At 30.5% G+C, this 21,904-nt stretch overlaps 3 protein-coding genes across 4 annotated transcripts; all 3 read left to right on the forward strand.

The window, feature by feature from the left end:
- The first annotated feature begins 5,148 nt into the window (after positions 1–5,148).
- Positions 5,149–7,304, forward strand: LOC119689148 (DBF4-type zinc finger-containing protein 2 homolog). 2 transcript variants are annotated; one of them, XM_038103907.1, is made up of 4 exons: positions 5,149–5,249; positions 5,317–5,452; positions 5,906–7,069; positions 7,212–7,304. In XM_038103907.1, exons 2-3 carry the CDS (start codon positions 5,336–5,338, stop codon positions 7,001–7,003), a joined length of 1,215 nt encoding a protein of 404 aa, XP_037959835.1. In that variant the 5' UTR covers positions 5,149–5,249; positions 5,317–5,335; the 3' UTR covers positions 7,004–7,069; positions 7,212–7,304. The 2 variants fall into 2 exon arrangements, with proteins under 2 accessions (XP_037959835.1, XP_037959836.1); XM_038103908.1 differs by having other exon boundaries at positions 5,906–6,707; positions 7,212–7,303.
- On the forward strand, positions 7,251–7,955 carry LOC119688531 (putative small proline-rich protein 5). The gene is made up of 2 exons (XM_038103205.1): positions 7,251–7,617; positions 7,846–7,955. The coding sequence occupies exons 1-2, from the start codon at positions 7,251–7,253 to the stop codon at positions 7,953–7,955; spliced, it is 477 nt and encodes a 158-aa protein (XP_037959133.1).
- A 3,428-nt stretch (positions 7,956–11,383) lies between these two features.
- LOC119662784 (probable cytochrome P450 6t1) lies at positions 11,384–15,444 on the forward strand. The gene is made up of 4 exons (XM_038072541.1): positions 11,384–11,615; positions 12,181–12,445; positions 12,526–13,317; positions 15,104–15,444. The coding sequence occupies exons 1-4, from the start codon at positions 11,419–11,421 to the stop codon at positions 15,395–15,397; spliced, it is 1,548 nt and encodes a 515-aa protein (XP_037928469.1). The 5' UTR covers positions 11,384–11,418; the 3' UTR covers positions 15,398–15,444.
- The last annotated feature ends 6,460 nt before the right edge of the window (positions 15,445–21,904 follow it).

The raw sequence follows: 21,904 nt of genomic DNA on the forward strand, positions 1-21,904 counted from the left end.
TATTCTTCACAAGCTTCACTTATTACTCGATAACTGATTGAAGATCTGCATACCGCCCCGTGCGGCTAGTTAGTGCTCTGAGATTAGACAGTGCTGTGGAGGGCAGCCTGTCAGTTTTCGCGTAAAATTTCAGAGCTCTGTCCCATATGTTGTTTTTGACTGGTTCTATTCTGAGGTCTCTTAGTATGTGTTTGAGTGATTTTGAGTAACTTCTAGCTTCGGGATATTAGAGTTGGCAGCTTTGGTAGATACTGCTTGTATTTACAAGTTATAATAGGGCCTTAGTTTTCCCCTTGTTAATTTTCATTTTCCATTTCTGGAAGAATTCCAGGATGAGATTAACATGATCCTGCATCGAAAACTTACTTCAGATGAACTCGTTTTTTTATCTGATAATAAAATTTGATATTTATTTAAACTAATAGCCGTGATCATCAGTATTGCAAATTTAAAAATTTTTTTATAAACAAAGCTAGTCAGCAAAACTGAATCTTATTGCCATAGAATTATTATTTATTGCACTCATATTATGTATATTATATATCAATTATAGGTATATATTATATATATTTTTATTATTAACTCTCTTCAAATGTAAGTTTTTTTTGTATATATACAGTAATCATATTGTTGTAGCCTAATTGAGAGTCGTGAACGGTGTTTGGACGTGGTGTTAGATGAGTGGTTCCAGGACGTAGCTCCAGCCGCTCCTGGAACTAGTAGAAAACATTTCAACTTACAGTGTGAGACTTAAATTTACTAAAACCGTATCTTAGGACAAGGGAAAGGTAAATAATAAAAATTGAGAAGGCTTAGCGTTTAAGCAATGAATTCAGCTTAGCCAAAATTGTAAGCAAGTAAGGGAACAAAGGAAGGGTGTTATCGTAAGTAGTAATGGGTGACTATGATTAAACTCTATGTAAGTGATAGTTTTAATCGAGACTGTAGATCGAAATGACTGCAAAGACATAGGCAATGTCTTTCAAAAAAAGTGATAGGAATTGAGAGGGCCTAAATCTTATTTAATTAAGCAAATCAATGGAAACTTGTGCTGGGTTAAGTATATAAGACGGAAGATTTTGATTAATTTAAGTGTCTGTTAAATGATTTGCGAAACATTACTTAATAAAAGGATTGCATTAGTTGCCTGATTAATACTTAGACACTTACAGTGTCATTATATTAAAATAACTACCTATTAAAAGAACTAATTTTATTGTGTCTTTAATCGGAAAATAATGGTCACTGATGGTAAACCACATTGTAATTATTTGCGAAAACTGTTGAATTAAATTTAATCATAAACAAGTAGCAAGTAGTAGTAAGGTATTTCAAGACTTAATTATTTAAAATTTTTAATATATTTAAAAATATATGACTCTATAACAAAATTCATACAATTTAGATTTTGTATGAATGAATAAATATAAATTTGTTTCAATACTTATACTATCATACATCGTAATCATTTTACTCATATGTACATCCTTGGAGTCCTTGCGTTCCGAGTTAATTAACAATTACTCCTGAATATGCTTAAGAAATATTTTTTTGCAAAATAAGCAGAAAAGTTCCGAAATTATGAAGTTATGTTAAGAAAGCATGAGTTGGGAATATTGTTTGCACTCCATTTCCTGCTGCCATTTTATAATCGCCCAAACAAATGCACAAATGTAGGGTTGGAGTAGACAATGGTACCGGAGGAATTGTTTTGAGGAAAATATGTGATTGTAATTTCTGGAAAATCAATTTTTTTTGTTAAGTGTGCCAGAAATCTTGAATGTGGAACTGAATATGCATATTACACATCCCTAAAGCACATCAGTACTGATATGTTAAATCGAATGAAAATATTTAATTTAATGTTTTTGAGCAATTATTCGTTAAGAAGTTACAACCGGTAACCAGCTCAGATTCAAACTGAAGTCATCACACAATTGCACTGTCTTTCAGACCAAAAGGATATTAGTTGGCCATCAGAAAACAGTTCTTCAAATATGTTTTATGAAAGGTTTTCATTTTGTAGGATCTTTTTTTCTCTCCTTCTTTTGTCAAGTAAGGCAATCATTTTAATAACTAATTCTTAATAAATCATCATGGAAGGACTTACATTCTAGCGGAGCTTATAAATAGTTGTTAAATATTAATGCTTATAAAGCGGTACACCATACGCAGCCAAACGTCTATTGTGATTAAACAAGACAATAATATAGTGCCTCAAAACAGAATAATTTCAATCAGTTCTACTTCCTTTTATGCCTTTCATTCTTTCTAACCATTTTTTGCTTGTTCTCACACTCTTCTTTTAAAAAAAAATAATAATTAAATAACTTTTCAAGTAATAACTTTTCACATAATAAAAAATGAACAAATATCTTACAATCGAAGTGGAGATACATAGGTGGGCCATCATAGATTTCAAACACATGTTGCGAATGTTGTTGTTATAGTCTGTGCAGATCTATATAACAGAAGACATGAAATGAATTCTAATAAGTTATCGAAAAAAAAAAAAAAGTGAGTCGATGTAGTTTTATTAGTGCTATCCCTTAGTGCGATCTGTAACAAAATATGCAATTTAATATATATTTATTGTTATGGTATTGTAAGAAAATTAATCTCAGTATTTATTTATAAGCTATATTAGACTAAGACATACAAATAAGGAAAACGCTCAGTTTTAAGTTAAATAGTTGGCGGCTTAGATCTGACTGGAATCATTTCAAAAGATCTAAAGTCAACTTTTGGCGACCATGCAATATTTATTACCCTAAGGAATAAAATACAGCGATCTTTTAAATTCAAAAATTGACTTAGAATAAATAAATTAAACATGCATAAAAACCTAAAATGAAATACAAACTTTAAATTTGTACTAATTTATATTGATACTCTAATAGATATAGTTATGCATCCAACAACTCCAAGACCGTATGTTTTCTGAGTTACTAGTGAAATTCTTAAGAATCTGTCATGTATATGCATCATTCAACCTGTAAAAAAGAGATTCTTTCAAAAGTACGAACTTTTACAAGAAGAGTGATATACAACCGGACTTTAACTGATCAAGTAAGAGAAGAGTTTGAGACTATTTTACTGAAACATCAAACCAGATGTAAGACAATCCCGAAATATCGTTCAAAATAATAACACTGAATGGTTTTCGCTGCTCACACAACAATTAATCAAGAATGGTGTACGATTTTCTCTCTGAAAAATAACTGATTTAGTTCAAGCTTGTAGTTGTTATAGTCATATTCGCAGCCCCAAATTCACGCCTACTTTTGAGGTCCCTGATAAGAAGAATGAGCGGCACTTGTTACTTTTTTGTAAACCTTGAAGACAAATCTGTTGTTTAGGACTTTTGGAAAAGATTGGGAACACTTTGTCATCTAGTAAGACCAATAGCTCTAATAGATAGTTCGATCTGTTCTTGGAATCATAATCTAGGTTTGCAAGAGCTGAGTTTGTTGCATTTGAGCAGTGGTGGTTGCTAACATAAAATATCTACAATATATGCTATGTTCCGTTTCGTTAGGAGTCCAGAAACCTGTTAATTTACATTGTGTGTGAATTTGATTATAGCTAGCAACATAACTACAGATTTTATAAACTGGAATAAATTATCTTTAAAGACAATTTTCCGTCTATATCAAGAATGTTCAGATCTGATGCGATCGCGGACCAATACAAATTATTGTGCAGATTAAAGGGCCGTAGAAACAAATACATAGATTGATAGTAGTTGCTATTATAAATACAATATAGCGCTATTAATACGATTATAATGTTAAATTTAGTTCTATTAATTCATCAATTTAAGTTCATTTATTTAGTATACGATTAAAATAAAATAATGTAGTTTTACCAGTACACAAAAAGAAAATTTTCGTAATTATAGTAGATTAAAAACATGTCACGGACCGTATGTGGCTCGCGGGTCGTACTTTGGACAGCCTTCGTCTATATTATAGACTGTACTGTGTAGTATACATAATATTTTTAATGAAATATTACGTTGTATGTCAATCTCTATTAGATTTCTTTATAACTAATGATTAAATTATATTCTAACAAAAACAATTGATAGAATGTTCCCTCTGTGAATTGAAACATACGTAAATAGGTTCAGCCATCATATTTTCAGTATTTGATGTAGATTTATTAACTTAAGATATAATATTTGTTCGGCTTAAGAACCTTTGAAGCTTGTTTCAAGCAGTTTCTGCCTTCACGGACCATTTTGTTTTGGAGTCGCAAGGGTTTGGGTGGTGATTGACGCCATTATTCAACAAAATAGAGAGTATTGTTTTGAAATATCTGTCAAAAAAAATTTTTTTTTTGAATTTTGTAAATAATTTAACCTTTGACCTTATTACATGCTTAAGTTGTTGCTTTTCGCAATGTTGTCTATGCAATGGTTAATATGTAGATATATGATAGGTGATTAAAAGTATTACAACCACCGTTCCATTTTTAATGGTCCATTTTATAATAAAAAAAAAATATGTCTCCATTAAATTTTTGCATATTTTGCATTAGCAATCAGTGGTGATTGCAAAAATTTTTTTTGTAATATATAGCTTTATATATTCTTTTCCACAATAGATTTTTGTTTATCAGTAAATGGAGTAAATGCGGCGGGAACGAACGCAATTAGCTTAAAAGAAAAATTAACATTCCCTAGAATATGCGAATTTATTTAAACATTGATTTTAATTCGCACACTTAAAAGTCTTTACGCGGAATCTACAGTGTAAACAGTCATTTTCGTCGCTGAGCTTTTTCTTTCATTAGGAATGTCACACTTTTGCATATGCAAATGATTATAAACTTCACTTCACATCACAATTTACCGCGAAAAATTAGCAAATTCGAAATTTATGTTGTCAGGCAATGTTTTGGTTTGGTTTTTTGCTTTAATGGCTTTTATATCATTTAATATAATTTCCATTTCCGAAATACATCATTTAAAATTTTGTAAAAACCGCCGAAAAATGTTAGTACTGTCAAAATTTGCATTTTGTTTTTTTTCTTGGAACTGCCTTATCTACAAAAAATCAGTGTTGCCAGATAATTTAAAGTAAAAATTGTAAGTTTTGATTAAAGTTGGCGAACAAATTTCGGAAAATGCCATATCCCAAATTAAAACTCATAAAATTTTATATATTCTAAATTTCCATTCCGTTCATAGCTCTTCAAAATTTCTAGTTGAAAATTATTTTAGATTTCCTTTAAAAGTGTAAAAAGTAAGAAAAATAGTGCGAAATCAGTTAATATAAATAACTAATCACAAAATTTCGTGCATCATTTCAGATTTGCAAATCTTCTCAAAATGTGTGATCCTTGCTGCGTTCCCTGCTGCTCGCCATGTGGACCTTGCGGACCCTGTGGACCCTGCGGACCATGTGGACCATGCAGCCCCTGTGATCCCTGTTGCGCACCTTTTGAGGTAAGTTCTAATATTGACACCTGCTTTGAATATGATATATTTAACTGATATAGTAAATTAATTTGCCAAATTTTTTGAAACAAATCTTAATGGAAACAATTTTATCACAAATCAACGAGTATTAGCTTTCAACAGTTGAGAGCTACCATTGTTAGTGCTGCTCATTGGATTCCTTTAAACTTTTCGATTTTAATATAAATATCGATTTTCGATTTTTAAATAAAAGTTACTGACTGACAAGTAATTTTTTTTATAGTTCAAAATTGTTGATATAATATTTACAAATGATAACCTAATATAGATATCAAGATAATTTGCATTTAAAACAAAAATTATTGCACTGTCGCATAAGTAATTCGTGTTTACTTAGTTTTGCATATACGTCAAAATTAAAAATTTTTAGTCACAAAAAATATACAAACTCCAATGCGTATTTCCTTTCTGTCCTCATAGTGCTCACCAAAATGCTATACAGGCGCTCAATTAGACGCTATACCGCAGTGCGCTCCACGTATGCCACCACCATGTCCGAAATGCATCACCGTTCAGCAATCACCCCGTTTGATTTGTAAAAAGCGAGTAGTATTTAATGAAAAAATTGTACCAGAACCGATGGTGGTAAACCGTTGTCGTCAAATTACAATACCAAAAGTGGTTGATACAACTCGTGTTATTAAAGTACCAAAATTGACATGGGTATCACAAATGGTTCGTGAACCCAGAGTAATATATTATCCTTCCATGGTGCCAGATCCATACGTGGTTTGCTATCCGAAGAGAATATGTGAACCAAGAGAAGTTTGCCAAACTATTTTATGCCAACCGAAACCGCAATCAATTGATATTCCACCACCACGTGAATATTGCTGTTATCCAACCGGACCAATTAACTATAAGCCAAGTGTTGCATGCCCGCCTTGTCCAATTGGACCATGTTCACCATGTGGACCTTGTGGTCCAATGCCATGCTTTGCTGGCAATCAATACCCACTTTGTGAACCTTGCGGACCTTGCGGACCTTGCGGACCTTGTAAACCTTGCGGACCATGCGGACCTTGTGGCCCTTGCGGTCCTTGTGGACCTTGTGGACCTTGCGGTCCATGCGGACCATGCGGACCTTGTGGACCATGTGGCCCTTGTGGACCTTGTGGACCTTGTGGACCTTGCGGACCTTGCGGACCATGCGGACCATGTGGACCTTGCGGACCATGCGGACCATGCGGACCTTGTCTTCCACCAAATTGCGGTCCATGCGGTATGACTATGCCTTCAGGTCCCTATGTACCAGCTCCCTGTGGGCCTTGTGGTCCTTGCGGCCCATGTCCACCTTGTGGTCCTTGTGGACCCAATGGGCCTTGTGGACCTTGCGGTCCTTGTGCGCCATGTATGCCAGGTTGTCCTTATGAGGCACCAGAGTGCGGTCCTTGTTATCCATGTGCTCCAACACCTTGGAATACACAATGTGGACCCTGCGGTCCATTGGGTCCTCAAGTTCCCTGTAGCCCTTGTGGTCCATGTGGGCCATGCAATCCATGTGGACCATCTTGTTAGAATATTTTATGTTATTGTTTGTTTTAAAATTATGTGTTGCATGCCTGGTCACAAGCCATTATCAAGGTGAGTTTCATGTACGATTTACCTTGATTAGCACAACATATCAAGGTGGATACTGTCGTGAGACCGCCTTGATATGACTTGTGCCATTCAAGGTTATTCAGAGGGTTTTTCCACTCAATTTTCGTTTTATTTGTATTTTCAGCCTAAAGCCTGTCGTAGTCGTGAATTACGTTGTGGTATCATGTATACAACATGTGAGTGCATTAAACGAAACGGCCTACAGGACAAATGCCCCCGATCTATGTGTCAAGGTCGCTCGGCATGTATGTGTTTCCCAACGCCAAACTGCTGTCCAGCTGCATTTCCTTTACGGTATGCGAATATGACAATGGGTTGCAATAAGCGAGCTCGTTGCCCCGGTCAAGGAGGATGCTGTCCACCGCCCTCACCTTGCTGTCCAGCACCTTGCAGTGGTTGTCCAGATCCTTGCGGAGCACCAGCACCAGTACCTTGTTCACCATCACCGCAATGCTGTCCTCCAATGCCTGAGTCTGGCATACCAGATCCACGTATTTGGAATGTTTGCAACACACCACCATCTTACCCATGTAAGTACTTCCACATATCATATTTAAGAAGTTTATCGTGCTATAAACATTTCAGAGTTTAAAATTTTAAAACATTCATTTCGCTTGCATTTAAGAGAGTTATAAATACTTAGTTTAGTCATTATTTGAGTATAATTAAAATTTAATTTGTCATTAAAATATCAGACTTAACATTTTAATATTAGAAAATAAAAAAGATATGTTTAACGTATTGCGCTATACTTATAGGCGAATTCGTTTGTCCGAGTCGTTATTTAAAACGCATTAAGGAATGCTGCAACTATCCATGTCCATGTCTGGGCCATTGCTACAACACTCCCCCAAAACCATGTTGTTAGAACAACAAAATATATGATTCACGACAGATACGTCTTTGACTAAAACGTATAGCAGCAACGATTTTGGTCATTTGGCTTAAAAACTATTCATTCTTTTTACAATGAATTACACTATTGCAATGAAATCTTTTAAAGGATAAAACATTTTATAAGATAAGAACACAACATAAATATTTATCTATAAGCAACTACAGAAGATAGAAGAAGAGATGCTTAGTATGCTTATTCAATAGGCGTTCAAGTTCTAAACAGCTTAACGTACTTAGCTTTTATCTGTTTAAGTAAGTAGACGAGTATTAATAATTTTATTAAACCAATTCTTATATTTTTTTATTCACAGGTGGATTTTAGGCGGCAATAAATGTTTCCATCTTGTAAAACAAAACACCTAAAAACAATTGATGGAGAATACCGCAAAAAATATTTAAAACAAATAATCTTATATGGAGAAGAACTGAAGGACCACAGAAGACAGAAGAAGAGTCAAATCCAACTTTATGACGGCTAAGATTATCAGCATTCATCAGCCATTAGCTCAACATACTTAGCTTCTATCTGTTTATGTAAGTCAATCAAATTATCTGATTTTATGAAAAGTTATTTATAATATATTACTTTTAGGTAGGTTCCAAATTGGGAATAATTGTTCTCATCTTATAAAGAAAACAACTAGAAAAAACAAATAATGACGAATTATAGTGGTTTCCATTTTAAATTAGGGAAAAGGAAACTATATCCAGATAAAAAAAACAACTAGAACGGCTGGATAAAATATGGACTACAAAAATAATCATCACTCCATAGAAAAAAAACACTCAAATATTAAATAGAAAAACAGGAAGTAAAACAAGCAATGGTCACCAACAAAAAATCAATAGTAGTATTAGGAAGAATTGTACAAGATCGATAAACGCAAAACCCAAAAACAGCAATATCGAAATTTGGAATTGAACTGGTATTGTAGTCATTAAAACAAATCGGCGTATTATTGGGGTAGAAAACATAAAAAGGAAGTACAAATTTAAAGGATATTTAAATTCAAAGTTACACTTTTAGGCTAATAAAGCTATTAGAACATAAATTTAAAAATTGAAAACATTTTTCTTTTTCTTTCTTTTTCTTTTATTTTTTTTTAATAAAGACTTGGTAACACTCTCTCTATTAAAGCTTAACGTTTTAAGTAAATTTCTTATTATTAACTTAGTATAACACTTTAACAGTTGCTCACAATGATTTAAGATTAGTAAATATTTATTAAACCTAAAATATGCAAGAGGATGAGCATTTTTGACACGAACAACGAGCATTGTTCGTTTACACTATCTCAATTAATATATTTTTGTAATTATTTCGATAAATGTGTAGCAATTAGGTGTGAGATAATCTCAAAACCAAATAATAATAATAGTCGTATTTTATTTTTAATGCTTATATAAAACATATCATTTTTATATTATAAAACATATGGTTACACTAACTATCGCAATTAATGTATTTTTGTAATTATTTCGATAAATGTGTAGCAATTAGGTGTGAGATAATGTCAAAACAAAATAATTGTCTTTGAAGGAAAAGCCTGTCTCGAGCACTCTAATGTGGCAATCTTGAATTGAAAATAATTTTATAATATTTATTATTAACTTATTAATGCTTTTGTAATAAATATTTTAAATTAAATTTAATTGAAGTGAGTTAAGGTAAATTAAATTTATCATATATACACAATTAAATTTATTTTATTGTATATTATTTTTAGATATATTTTATTAAATATCTAATACAAATTTAATTTTAATTTCGCTTAATTGTGTTGGTTAATTGTGAAGTGTAAACATGATATAATTTATTTACCTCGCAATAAAGTTTATGAATACAGATATAAATATTTTTAGGCATAAGCATAATTATACTATGTATAACATATGCAATATATTATTGTAAAATTAGAGGTCACACTCGCAAAAAGTGAGTTTATTTTTTTTATTTTTATGTAAAAAATATGGTATGTACATTTATGATAAAATTTGTAAAACAAAATCCACGGTATATAAATTATGACGCTGTTGATCATCCACTTTCGGACTTTGAAGTAAAGCATAAAGTAGCAAATACTAATCTCAATCTAACTTTATTAGGGGAGTAGACAATGATGTCGCTTTAAAAATACACAACCTTTCTTAATTCCAGTTCTTTTGTTCATCTACAAATCATAACTTATGCATAGGGTCGTGAAAACGTTGGGGTTTTCACCACAATGCCTGTTAAGCATTGTGCCCGATGGAGTCTCACTTCTGTTTAAGTATTCTGTAGTTCTAATTTGACTGATTCAAGCCAATATAGCAATAGATATATGACTGATATGACTGGTTTATAGAAGAATAAAACCATTTTTAACCTAATTTATTCTAAGAAATGTAAGATCCTCTGCTCAGCTCTTATTTGTTACTATGCTTCAGAGATATGTTATATGCGCTCTAGTTCCTTAATTTCTAAGCAACTAGTATAAGATACAACTATAGTTGTGCTGGTTAATAATCTGGTTCCTTAACCTAATTGTAAGTAAACCGTTCTTTTAGGAGTTTATGTACAGTTTTAGATTGCTTTAGATTACTATGAAAGAGCTAAAGAAACTATTTATATACAAAATATTGTTATATCTCTTCTTTAAGGCCTATCTTTTCATTTGTTGTTTTTCTTTATTCCTACCATACTCTTCAAAGATAAAGCGAAACATAATATCTTTGAATTGCCGTTTTTCGTACTGCCTAGACATAGTACCCAAAACAACGTTCTTTTATTTCCCTAAAAGACTAAACAATAGTGAAGATATAGACAAAATCATACAACGAGATCAAGACTATCCCTAGAGAAGTGCTTCAACAGTATTTCTCAAAATGGAAACTACGTGGGCACAAATATATAATATGAAAGAAGAACTACTTTGATGTAAGTACTTTTCAAGGTATTGGTATCAACATCAAATATTAAAATAACACATTTAAAAAAAATTAAAAATCCCGTTAAATTCTGATCCTGTAACTAAAATTAGCGATGAAAAAAAAAATAAATCCTATATTTTCTTCTGTACCAATAGACATTGATGGAAGTACTTGCATTTATTCGTTTTTAGTTTTAGACGAGATATAGAAAGGTTAATCAATAAATTCAAATACTAAAAGTGATAATCGAAAGCAAGAAGTCGCTAACGTTTGCATGCAAAAGACAATTATATATAAAAAGCTCCAGAGATATATAAAAGCTCCGTGATATATATTGCGTATATTTATTTTTATGCATTTATATATAAATTAAGTTGTAAATAAGCGTATGCAGTCCGCGAAAATATACATTCATTATCATTTTCGATTGCACTGGCTCAACTGATAAGGGTTTGTCAGTAAAGAAATCAGTTTGTTTTTGCTCTTCAATCCGCTGAGTTAAATTCTTTTATAAAGCATCGAGAATGCTTTCTATATTATTTTTAGCGGGAATTTCGTTGTTCATTTGGTTGTGTCTTGTACATTATAAGATCCATACATACTTTAGATATAAGAATGTACCGTTTATACCTCCATGTTCTTTATTCGGTAACATTAAGAACCTGATGCTGTATCGTTGCTGTTTTGGAGAACAATTTTACCAGCTCTATAATCATGATACATTAAGACTGAAAAGTTTTCGGAAATTCTCATTTAAAATTCGCGCGCTGTATATTTTTCGATATTTTAAGTTTATGTAGTTTGGCAGCACTGTCCTTAATTACTATGCCAAAAATGAGCTCGATCTGTCAGACAGTTCGTTTACGGCAGCTGTTGAAACCAGTTCACCTCAGTAGTGCGTTGCGAAATGTCTTCGACGGTCGTACGACCGTCCTGGAAGGCTTTGTACCACTCATAAACTTGAGTTTTCGATAAAACTGATTCCCCATAAGCCTTTTGTAGCATTCGCAACGATTCTGCACACGAAATTTCGTTCGAAACACAAAATTTGATGCAAACTCTTTGTTCAATATTTTTTTCCATTGTTTTTTTCGCAACGCCCTACTGAGGTGAACTGGTTTCAACAGCTGCCGTAAACGAACTGTCTGACAGATCGCGCTCATTTTTGGCATAGTAATTAAGGACAGTGCTGCCAAACTACATAAACTTAAAATATCGGAAAATATACAGCGCGCGAATTTTAAATGAGAATTTCCGAAAACTTTTCGGTCTTAATGTATATGTCTGAAAAAGGATGAATCAATTGTTGGTATTCATGTATTGCACAATCAAGCAATACTGCTCCGTTCATCAAAGCTAATAAAACAAATTCTAATCAGCGATTTCAGTGCATTCGCTAATCGCTTTGAGACGACCGATATCGATGGCGACACAATGGGTTCTTTGAATTTATTTTTTGCAAAATATGATGTTTGGAAAGATATCCACAAAATATTTTCACCACTATTTTCACATGGAAGAGTGAAGTTAATGTTTCCAAATTTACTAAAGGTATGATTATCTATTATTATTAATTATCTGTTACTTACGTTTCGCATGCAAATTTTTTCATAAACTTATTTTTTTTAAAGATTGGCAGAAATCTTGAAAGTATGCTATGCGAAGAAAATTTTAATGAAATAGATAATTCAGTTATTTTGGAAATGAAAGAGTTATGTGCTCGTTTCACCACCGATACCATTGCATCACTTGCTTTTGGTATAGAATCGAAGTGTTTGGAGGGTGGAGATATTTCTGGTCTACGAGGGATGTGTAAAGAAGTGAATGAACCACACCTGAAACGTGTTCTACATCTTTTCGTTATGTTTTTCTTTCCACGTTTTGCGAAAATATTGCGCACTCGTCTCTATTCAAGGCAATATGAGCATTTTATGCGGAATCTGGTGGAATATGTGATGGAACATCGGAAAAATGGAGGTGAAGTTCGCAACGACTTAATAGATATTTTCTTACAATTACAATGCAATGAATTGAATCATAAAGAAAGTGTTGTGAATAAAAAAGATTTCTTCGCAGCACAGGCAGCATTTTTACTACTAGCTGGTTTTGATACTTCTTCATCGACCATTAGTTTTACACTATATGAGTTGGCTAAGAAACCCATCTGTCAAATTCGTTTACGCAAAGAAATTACAGAGATGTTACATGATTCCAACAATAGTCCCACATATGACAGTATTAATCAAATGCCTTATTTGCGCATGGTCGTAGATGAAGTATTGCGTCTATATCCACCAACAGCATTCTTAGATCGTTGTTGTACTGCTGAAAAAGGTTATTCGTTGGCACCATATTCTAACTTTACAATACCTAAGGGTATGCCAATATATATTTCGGTGTTAGGACTGCATAGAGATGAGAAGGTAAGTCCGCACATAAATTTTCTAAATCTTATCAAATACTAAATAAAAATCGTTTACGGTTATTTATTGTAGGAATAATACTAAATAATACATAATACAAAATTATCAATTGTTTCAATTTTGAAGTATACACCGTAGTATATCACACATGTCGATATATATTATATATAATATATATTATATATTCATTAGCTATATCTATTTACAATAGTTAAGGGAATTTTATTCCACAATAAAACATGCTAAGATGATATTAAAAGAGCTTTTGTGGTACAACAGACTTTGAACAAAGTGAACAACCTTTTGAGAAGAATAGTGTTTCTAATTGCAGATGGAGCTAACAAATTTTACCTCTGTTCCTAACACTGACCTATAAAAAAGCCATGTGTTTACTAAAAATACAACTAGAGGCTGAGACAGAGACAATTTTCTATTAAAATAATTAATTTTTACGTCATCGGTTATCCCAGTAATGACGTTTACAATTTTTAACGAATCTTTTTCTTACCGCTTCTTCGACTGCTGGTATTATACTTAAAGGATGGTGTAATAATGTTGTGTGTATCTTAGAATTGATATCATCAAGCACCTTTGATTTATTTTCTTTATGGACTATATTAGTACCTCCATTGATCCTTCTTATAATTCTAGACTGACGTTTATTTTTTTATAAAATTAAACTACGCAGTTCAGTGCTACTTTTTTCTCTTCTTTCAGTTATATCCTTAACCTTAAGGATATGTGGTGTTTCGTTTTCAATCTTGTTTGTTGTTTTGGAAAAGCTTTGGGGTCTTTTCTCAAATAAATTTTTTGATCAAGTTTGTCCTTAAATTTTAATGTAGATCATAATTTTTGACATACCATATCGCGCTAAGAATGTCTTTGATCACCCTTTTTAGTATAGTTTGTAAAAACTTGATTGTACTATTTGATACTTTTCCAAACGGTACACTTTCATACAGTTACCTTAATGTTATTGTTGTTTTGTAGAGAAGTAATGTTATAAAGATTTCACTTCCATATAGTTAGCTCGCCCTGCACAGTTTATTTTATTAACAAAATTTTCCAGTAACATATTGTACCTACAGATTTTAAATGTTAATTGCTAATATTTCTATGTAAACCTTCTATCTACAGTTTATATCCAGATATCTTCACATTAAGTATCAAACCCATTAATCTTTAATTTCTGCAATTTTGTCGAGTAACTCTATCTTTCAAATTTGGAGTTAGTGCTCTTCTTTATTGATAAACCTATACCTCTGAGAAGAACAACTTATACGTTTCCGTAAGAGACTTCCGGGTGCGAATTCTTATTTCCAGCTATGGTTCAGAGCTGCATACTATATATTCAACATTTTGTATAATATATTCTGTTGTATATTTGCTCCACTTTTTCTGTAGTATTTTATAAATTTACATTTTATACAAAGCAAGTAAATGTTATAGCTTTGCATACATTTTTAAGAATCAATGACTATATATCTGATGAAATGTATGATAACTTCATGTTGCTGAGTTACTTAAAATCTCTCCTGATTTCCTTCAGATATATTTTAAAGGTTTAGGAAAATGTTTCTATTATTTAGGGTATATAATATCCATTTAATCAGATAAAATCTTCACGTTTATTGCGAAATACATATCTCTGTGCAATCTTCAGTTAAGCTCGTATATTTTTTATGTGATTTAATATTTTAATTAATGTTGCGGTGATAATATAGTTTAAAATACAAAACAACCTATATTTAAGTTAAATAATTAATAAAAGTTTCTGTTTTTTTAGTTCTGGCCAAAACCAAATGAGTTCATGCCAGAACGTTTCTCTGATGAAAACCGTCATAAAATCACATCAATGTCGTATCTTCCGTTTGGAAATGGACCACGTGGCTGTATTGGCTCAATTTTAGGCCTGATGCAAGTAAAAATTGGATTGATTTATATATTAAAAAACTATTACATTACACCATGTAAGAAAACAGCACCAGAAATGTGTTTTGATCCAAAGACATTTGTCTTGACAGCGAATCAGGGAACATACTTGCGCTTTGTTAAGGATCCTCTTATAGAAAATCACTAAAATTAATTATTTATTTAATTATTTATTTATATTAATTAAATTTTCATTATAAATAACACCTATAACGACTGTATTTATTTAGTAATTAAAAAAAATTATTAGTATGTATTGTTTTAATAGAGTATCAGTGAAAAGTATGAAAGTTGCTTTGTTTAAGATGATAGATACTTCCATTTATCAGTCATCATAATGTGAAGCTAAAAAAATGACAGTATACAGTTATACACATGAAACCCGTGGGTCTCGTAAAGTAACCACATAGAGAACGAAGTAAAGGTGCTCGAATACTTTAACTTCATAAATGTATTTACACGCATATCAATGATAAGGAAGTTGTACCAGAAAAAGTTTAACGTATCTAATTTATTCCAACTTATTTATAAAATTAAATTAAAATCTAAAATGATACTACGAATATATAAGTAACGAGGGGGTTTTTTAATTCACATGACATTCATAAGGTAATTTTGTCTACGAAGTCTAAAAACTCCTTGGATGCTGATGAAATAATCGCAATAGCTTAACATGAATCTCCTATGGCGATTCCAGATATAAGCCGAATCACCTATTTGCGCGAGTATATCATCAGAGTGAAAAGTAGTAGCCTTCATTGCAATAACAAAAAGATGTCTTAACTGGAGAGGAATTTCGCTATTACCATTCATCACTAAAATTTTTATAAAAATTATACTAGGTATATCAAATCGCTGGACCATTTAAAAATGTTGGTTTTTAATAATGACAGTCTTGTGTAAACCATATTAGCACTTTATAAATTTTAATCGAGTATTTTGTAGAATACAATTCGAATCTTAATCTTAATTCTGTTCATTCGAAAATATGCCTGATACTCTAAAATGATCTTACGAGTATGTGAGGACTATTAAAAGAAAAACATATAGTAGATTTTGTAACGAATACCTAAGATTGACCATTAACCGAGTATTGCAGTTAGTGATCCATTTTTGTTGATTAATGGTATTAGAAAAAAATATTCGTTATTTCTACAATTCTTTTAACAAACTATAAAAAGAAATATATTAGAGCCTGCAGCACAAATTGAGTGATGATGATTTTGTCACAATTTATTCACTTAATGATTCAGAGTTTCATATATATGTAACAGAAATCTCTAGAATGTCCTCCAGTTCATAATGAATTTTCACATCGCAGATGATATCGATAAGTGATTAAAAGCAACAAAACAGCATTATTTACCAATCTAAAGAAATTCTGCAGTCAAAAGAGTTTTGTTTCTTGATTAACATATGATGTGAAGTTTCTATCAACCTCGATCATTAATAAAATTCAAATATTCAGGTATTACACATATATCTATATAAGTCTATATCAGTTAGTACGGATATGGTTGTAAGAACGAATGTCCATAAACATTTGTGGATCATAATTCTGCAACAAGTAATGAGTAAACAAATTATTAGATGAAAATAGAGTTAGATGGGGCACATATCAAGAAAGCTTATGAATGTGATTTCTAAAGAAAATAGAAAACGAGAACCGACACTTGACTGGATTCCTAATGAAAATAGACAACGAGAACCGACAAAAATCTTAATTAAACAATTAAGAAAAATGATCGGGTATTGAGAAATAAATCACACCTATGTTCAAGTCAATATAAAATTTTTCGGGTCTTAGGCTTAGCGGTATTGAAACAGCTGCTGAGAAATAAATTTTTAATGTGGCTTTTTTAAAAGAGAATGATTAGTTATTGTCTTCATTCTCTATTGTGTCTTCAACACAATATAAAATTTCTTTGTTCTTTGTCGAAATTAGTAAAAAATTGATTAGGAGCATAAGTTGATATACGTGAGAGAAATCTCTTTTATAAAAGAAAGAGCTTTTAATATATATTGAAGACATTTTAGCTTTACTTTGTATATATGATTCAGTTATTTTTGGATCAATAGAGAAACAAGAACGTCATTTAATGAACTGATAGCACATAAAAAGAATTATTGAAAATAAGCTGTGTTGCTTTCAATAATTTTTGAGCAGTAATTGTTGTATGTCATACTAATAAAAATAATAATAATAATAAAATAAGGCTCTATATTAAATGTAATCCTGTCACAATAATGACAACCTAATTTAGAGAAAATTTTATTATAGAGGTATTTTGTAGAGAGGTATTATAGAGGTAGGGTACAGAATACCCTATGATATATAGACATATTTAACCTCTTAAACAAGGTCATAATATTTTCTGAAATGATACATTTTTTTATTCTATAATTTACTATTAAGTGAAAATGATTGAGTATGAGGAAAATTCTTGATTTGAAATGCTTTAAAATATTCGTGTGATGTACTATTGTGGATATGATATTTGCATATTCAGCGCTAACTTCCATATTTTAGCACAGTTGCAACAATAAAATAATTACCCAAGAAGTTTAAACGAATAACAACTCCTCTGGTACAAATGTCTGCTCCAACCCCATTTTTGTTTGTACATCTAAATATTTATGAGGTGGCAGCAGAAAATTAAGTGCAAACAATATTCCAAGCTTATGTTCTGGTTACCGGTACATGTGTATCCCCCAACTTCCAGGTTGTTGAATAAACTTTTCTGCTTGTTTTGCAAAAAAATAATTATCAATAATATTCAGGAATCATTATTAATTAAGCAGAAACCGATGGTTTCATTTACACATGGGCATAATTATTGCAATTTAGTAATGAACATAGGCAGTCTAACTTCAGTATTACGCAAATAAATTTTTTTTTCATTTGATTATTTAAAAATAGTTTATAAAAATATGTTTATATGTTTATAAGTGGAACTGATGTTATATGTAAAAAATTTTAGTGAATATCCTAACTGAAATATTTAGTTTTTATTTTCATAAAAGTATTATCAATGTAATTTATGTCTCTTAGACTCCAGATAAAACTATTTTTACTTCCAATAATAAGGCAATAGTACTTATCATCAGTCACCTAATCAGAACCTTGTGATGAGACAATACTTAACACAGCTAGTAGAATTAATAAAAAAAGTTATATCTCACTTATGATAATTTTGCAGTTACTACACCCATTTAATTATATTTTGTTTCAGTACTAGTTCCAAGAATAATTTAAAGGATCAATTTCGCCGAACTTTGAACAATTGACCGCCACAGATCTAATGAAAGCAGAATAGTAATATCACGTGCTGATCCAATTTTTGAATTTAACGGCTTTAATACAATCCCCATCACGTTTTCGCTCAAGAGTTTTGCTGTATGAACAGTAATAACACAAATTGATTCTTTTCTGTATTGAGTTAAATTAATCTTCCTTATTAATATATATAGTTCTGATAGTGAAAAATATTAAATAAAAACAATCACCCACGCTTTAAATTTATTAGCCCCTTTTCAGAGGAACTCCACTCCCATATAACCTATTTGTTTAGTTACTACAATATTCGGAAAATAAAACATAATTTCATTAAAATATTTTCTTCTGATGACCCAACGATACTTACTTATAAACTCAAACACTTTGGAATTATATTCTGTACTAATCACAAATTTCTTCCTTATGTTAATCAAATTTGTAATATAATGTAGCGAACTTAACCTAAGTTAAGTTACCATTTATTTACGGATAGATATCCAATCTGGTTTGGTGTACGCTGAGCACATATAGAGCATTTTTATCTGCTAGAAAGGAAAATCGTTCGTAATTGCTTAAATTATAATTGTAATGGGTTATCAAAAACAACTTATCTCTTTTTAAATTAAAATTTAATGAAATAAAGTAAAATTTAACAAAAAATATTGTTTAAAAATTTATTTAAACATAATGTCACAATGAGTAACAATCAATGAGTAATTGGACAGTTTTCGTTGGAGAAAGTGCCATCCAATATTCGTATCTGCTTTTTAATATAAATATATATTTTGTAAATGGAAACATTAAGGCAGTTCAATCTTTCATCATTAAATCAAAACCAGTAAGAGAGTGTTAAGTAGAAATCAACAGACTAAATCAAGTCGCGACTCATATAGATGTCTGATCATAAAAACATTGAAGTGAATAAAAAAGCCAACAGCTTAGCCAGCTTTTACATTCCTATAAAAATCTCCCTAGGGGTACCGGTATCTGTTTCCCTAGACCCCGTTTAGAGAGCCACATATCTTCTCGTTTTGCAGCTTGTTAATAATAAGTGGCAGTAACTCACAGTATATAAAATCTCCGAATCGACTTAGCCTACATACAATAACATAAGGTTTATCAAACTTATTAATAGGGACCGAGCCAATATTGTCAGACTAATTGCAATCCTTTCAAATCGCTGGTCACTGTAGGATTCTACCCATAAAAACTGCAAAACTCACAGAAACTCGCATAAAAAATAGACAATTACACACTTTCTCTGTGATTAACTAGCTTCAGCTAACAGACAAATAGGTTCTTAAACAAGTATTTTCTAGACAGTCTGTCAAACTATTCAACAGTAAGAACAAAGGATCTCTTTAACTAAAAGACAAGAGTTTTTTGAGAGGAATATGATATTAAAATGGCAAATACTTTATAATTATGTGAGGCGGAAGGACATCAGCTGATTAGCCACTATAACCAACCAACCAGTGTTAAAAACAAAAGTTTTTACTCGCTGAGATGTACGCTTCTTTCTATTTTAAGGGAAATACATATAATAGAGATGCCCAAATTTCAAACATAGATTAAAAAACTATCAAATTGATGTATTAATAACAATAAGATTATTTTGAAATTAGCTTATACACAGGAATAATAAAATTAATTTGGATAGGGGTCTGTACATGTCACTATCATGAACAGAAACGATAACGAGTCAAAGTTGAAGTTAAATGAGGTTTATACCAAAAAAATGGGACAATAAAATGTCTTATTAGCAAAAATATATTTACACAAATATCAACACTTATCTGCAGAAGCAGTCAGGAGTAGTCTGTGCAAAAACCTCCGGTTCTATCCAGACAAAATGTTTACTCTTTGGAAGTTTCTACTTTCAAGACTTGACAGACCTTGGTAAATTTAATCTAATAAAAATGTTGAGTTTGGTAATGGAAACGAAGTGGTTTACTAGAAGTGGTTGTAATGATAAGGTGTTATTACTATTTTTAAAGGCCACAATACACTGCCACAAGAAAAGGTATATTCTTCATTGGTTTACAACTCTGTAATTAGACTTTATATAAATAAAACCAATTTTTAAATCAATTAATAACGAGTGTTTTGTACATGCATAAGTGTATTCTCGGTATTCTGTATGTATATAGAAACCAAAATATTATATTTATGGCAATCCTCGGAAAAGAATTAAGTATTTTGCAAAGGTTATTTTTACTTACTTAAGTATGAAATTCATACAAAGCCAAATTTTATTAAAGGGCGGAAAATTATATACATTATCATATAACTTGCTTTTAATTGTTATACACATTAATATCAGACATTTTTATTGGCATTTTATATTTTACACACTTAATTTAATATATTTATTTAATCATTTCATTGATGTATTTACTATCTCACAAGATTTTTAATTAATTATTTATGACCATAAATTCAGTTGTATTTAATTTTTAATTAATTGGTTATAGTTATTACAATATTGATTTACTCGTTTATGTTATTGTTTAAATCTATCTACGTATATAACTAATCTGCTTGACGCTCTCATATAACATATAAATTAATGCATTAAATATTTGTATAAATTAATTAAAATATTTGCGTTTTTATTTTAAATGCTTCGTGTTAACCGAATATATTTTGAAACAAATTATTTAAAATTTTTAAAACTAAATTTAACAAATGTACATTAAAAATAAATAATGAAAATAATTTTTTTTTATATATCTATTTTATATTTTTGACTCAATAAGCAAATGTTACATACTTAAAAAAATCCATTTCATTCAGTTTTGTATATATATATGTTTTCAATAACATTTTATTTTATTTCCATTTTTATTTGTGTAATTTTAAATTGGTTATATGCTAAAATACAAATACTTTTTATTTAGTTTTTATATATATTTACTTTCTTTTTAATATTTAACCATGGCGTTATGCATTGCGTTCAAAATAGCAAGCAAATTATAGTAATAGTCAACATGGAAGTTGCATAATAGTTGGAAAAAAAAAATGAAAATAAATAAAAAAAAAATAAAAAATAAAATAAAAAAAATAATAGAGAAAAAAAATAAAATAAAAAAATAAAATAAAAACTAAACAAAATAAAATAAAACCTAAACAAAATAAAATAAAACCTAAACAAAATAAAATAAAACCTAAAAAAATATAAAATAAAACCTAAAAAAAATAAAATGAAAAACAAAAATAAAATAAAAAAAAATAAAAGAAAAAAAAACCTAAATAAAAGAAAAACCTAAAAAAAATTAAAACTAAAAAAACCAATAAAATAAAAACTAAAAAAAAATTAAAAAAAGTACTAATTCAAAAAAAAAAATTATATAAAAAATTTATAAAATAAAAATTTAT

Source organism: Teleopsis dalmanni, chromosome X (assembly GCF_002237135.1).
Source record: "Teleopsis dalmanni isolate 2A chromosome X, ASM223713v2, whole genome shotgun sequence".
Taxonomy (NCBI): domain Eukaryota; kingdom Metazoa; phylum Arthropoda; class Insecta; order Diptera; family Diopsidae; genus Teleopsis; species Teleopsis dalmanni.

Excerpts from the sequence above, each read along its gene's own strand:
- LOC119689148 (XM_038103907.1), top strand. The coding sequence starts at position 5,336 with ATGTGTGATCCTTGCTGCGTTCCCTGCTGCTCGCCATGTGGACCTTGC. Across the intron at positions 5,453-5,905 it reads CCTGTTGCGCACCTTTTGAG|TGCTCACCAAAATGCTATAC; the intron begins GTAAGTTCTAAT and ends CTGTCCTCATAG.
- LOC119688531 (XM_038103205.1), top strand. The coding sequence starts at position 7,251 with ATGTATACAACATGTGAGTGCATTAAACGAAACGGCCTACAGGACAAA. Across the intron at positions 7,618-7,845 it reads CACACCACCATCTTACCCAT|GCGAATTCGTTTGTCCGAGT; the intron begins GTAAGTACTTCC and ends CTATACTTATAG.
- LOC119662784 (XM_038072541.1), top strand. The coding sequence starts at position 11,419 with ATGCTTTCTATATTATTTTTAGCGGGAATTTCGTTGTTCATTTGGTTG. Across the intron at positions 11,616-12,180 it reads CAGCTCTATAATCATGATAC|GAAAAAGGATGAATCAATTG; the intron begins ATTAAGACTGAA and ends ATGTATATGTCT. Across the intron at positions 12,446-12,525 it reads TGTTTCCAAATTTACTAAAG|ATTGGCAGAAATCTTGAAAG; the intron begins GTATGATTATCT and ends TTTTTTTTAAAG.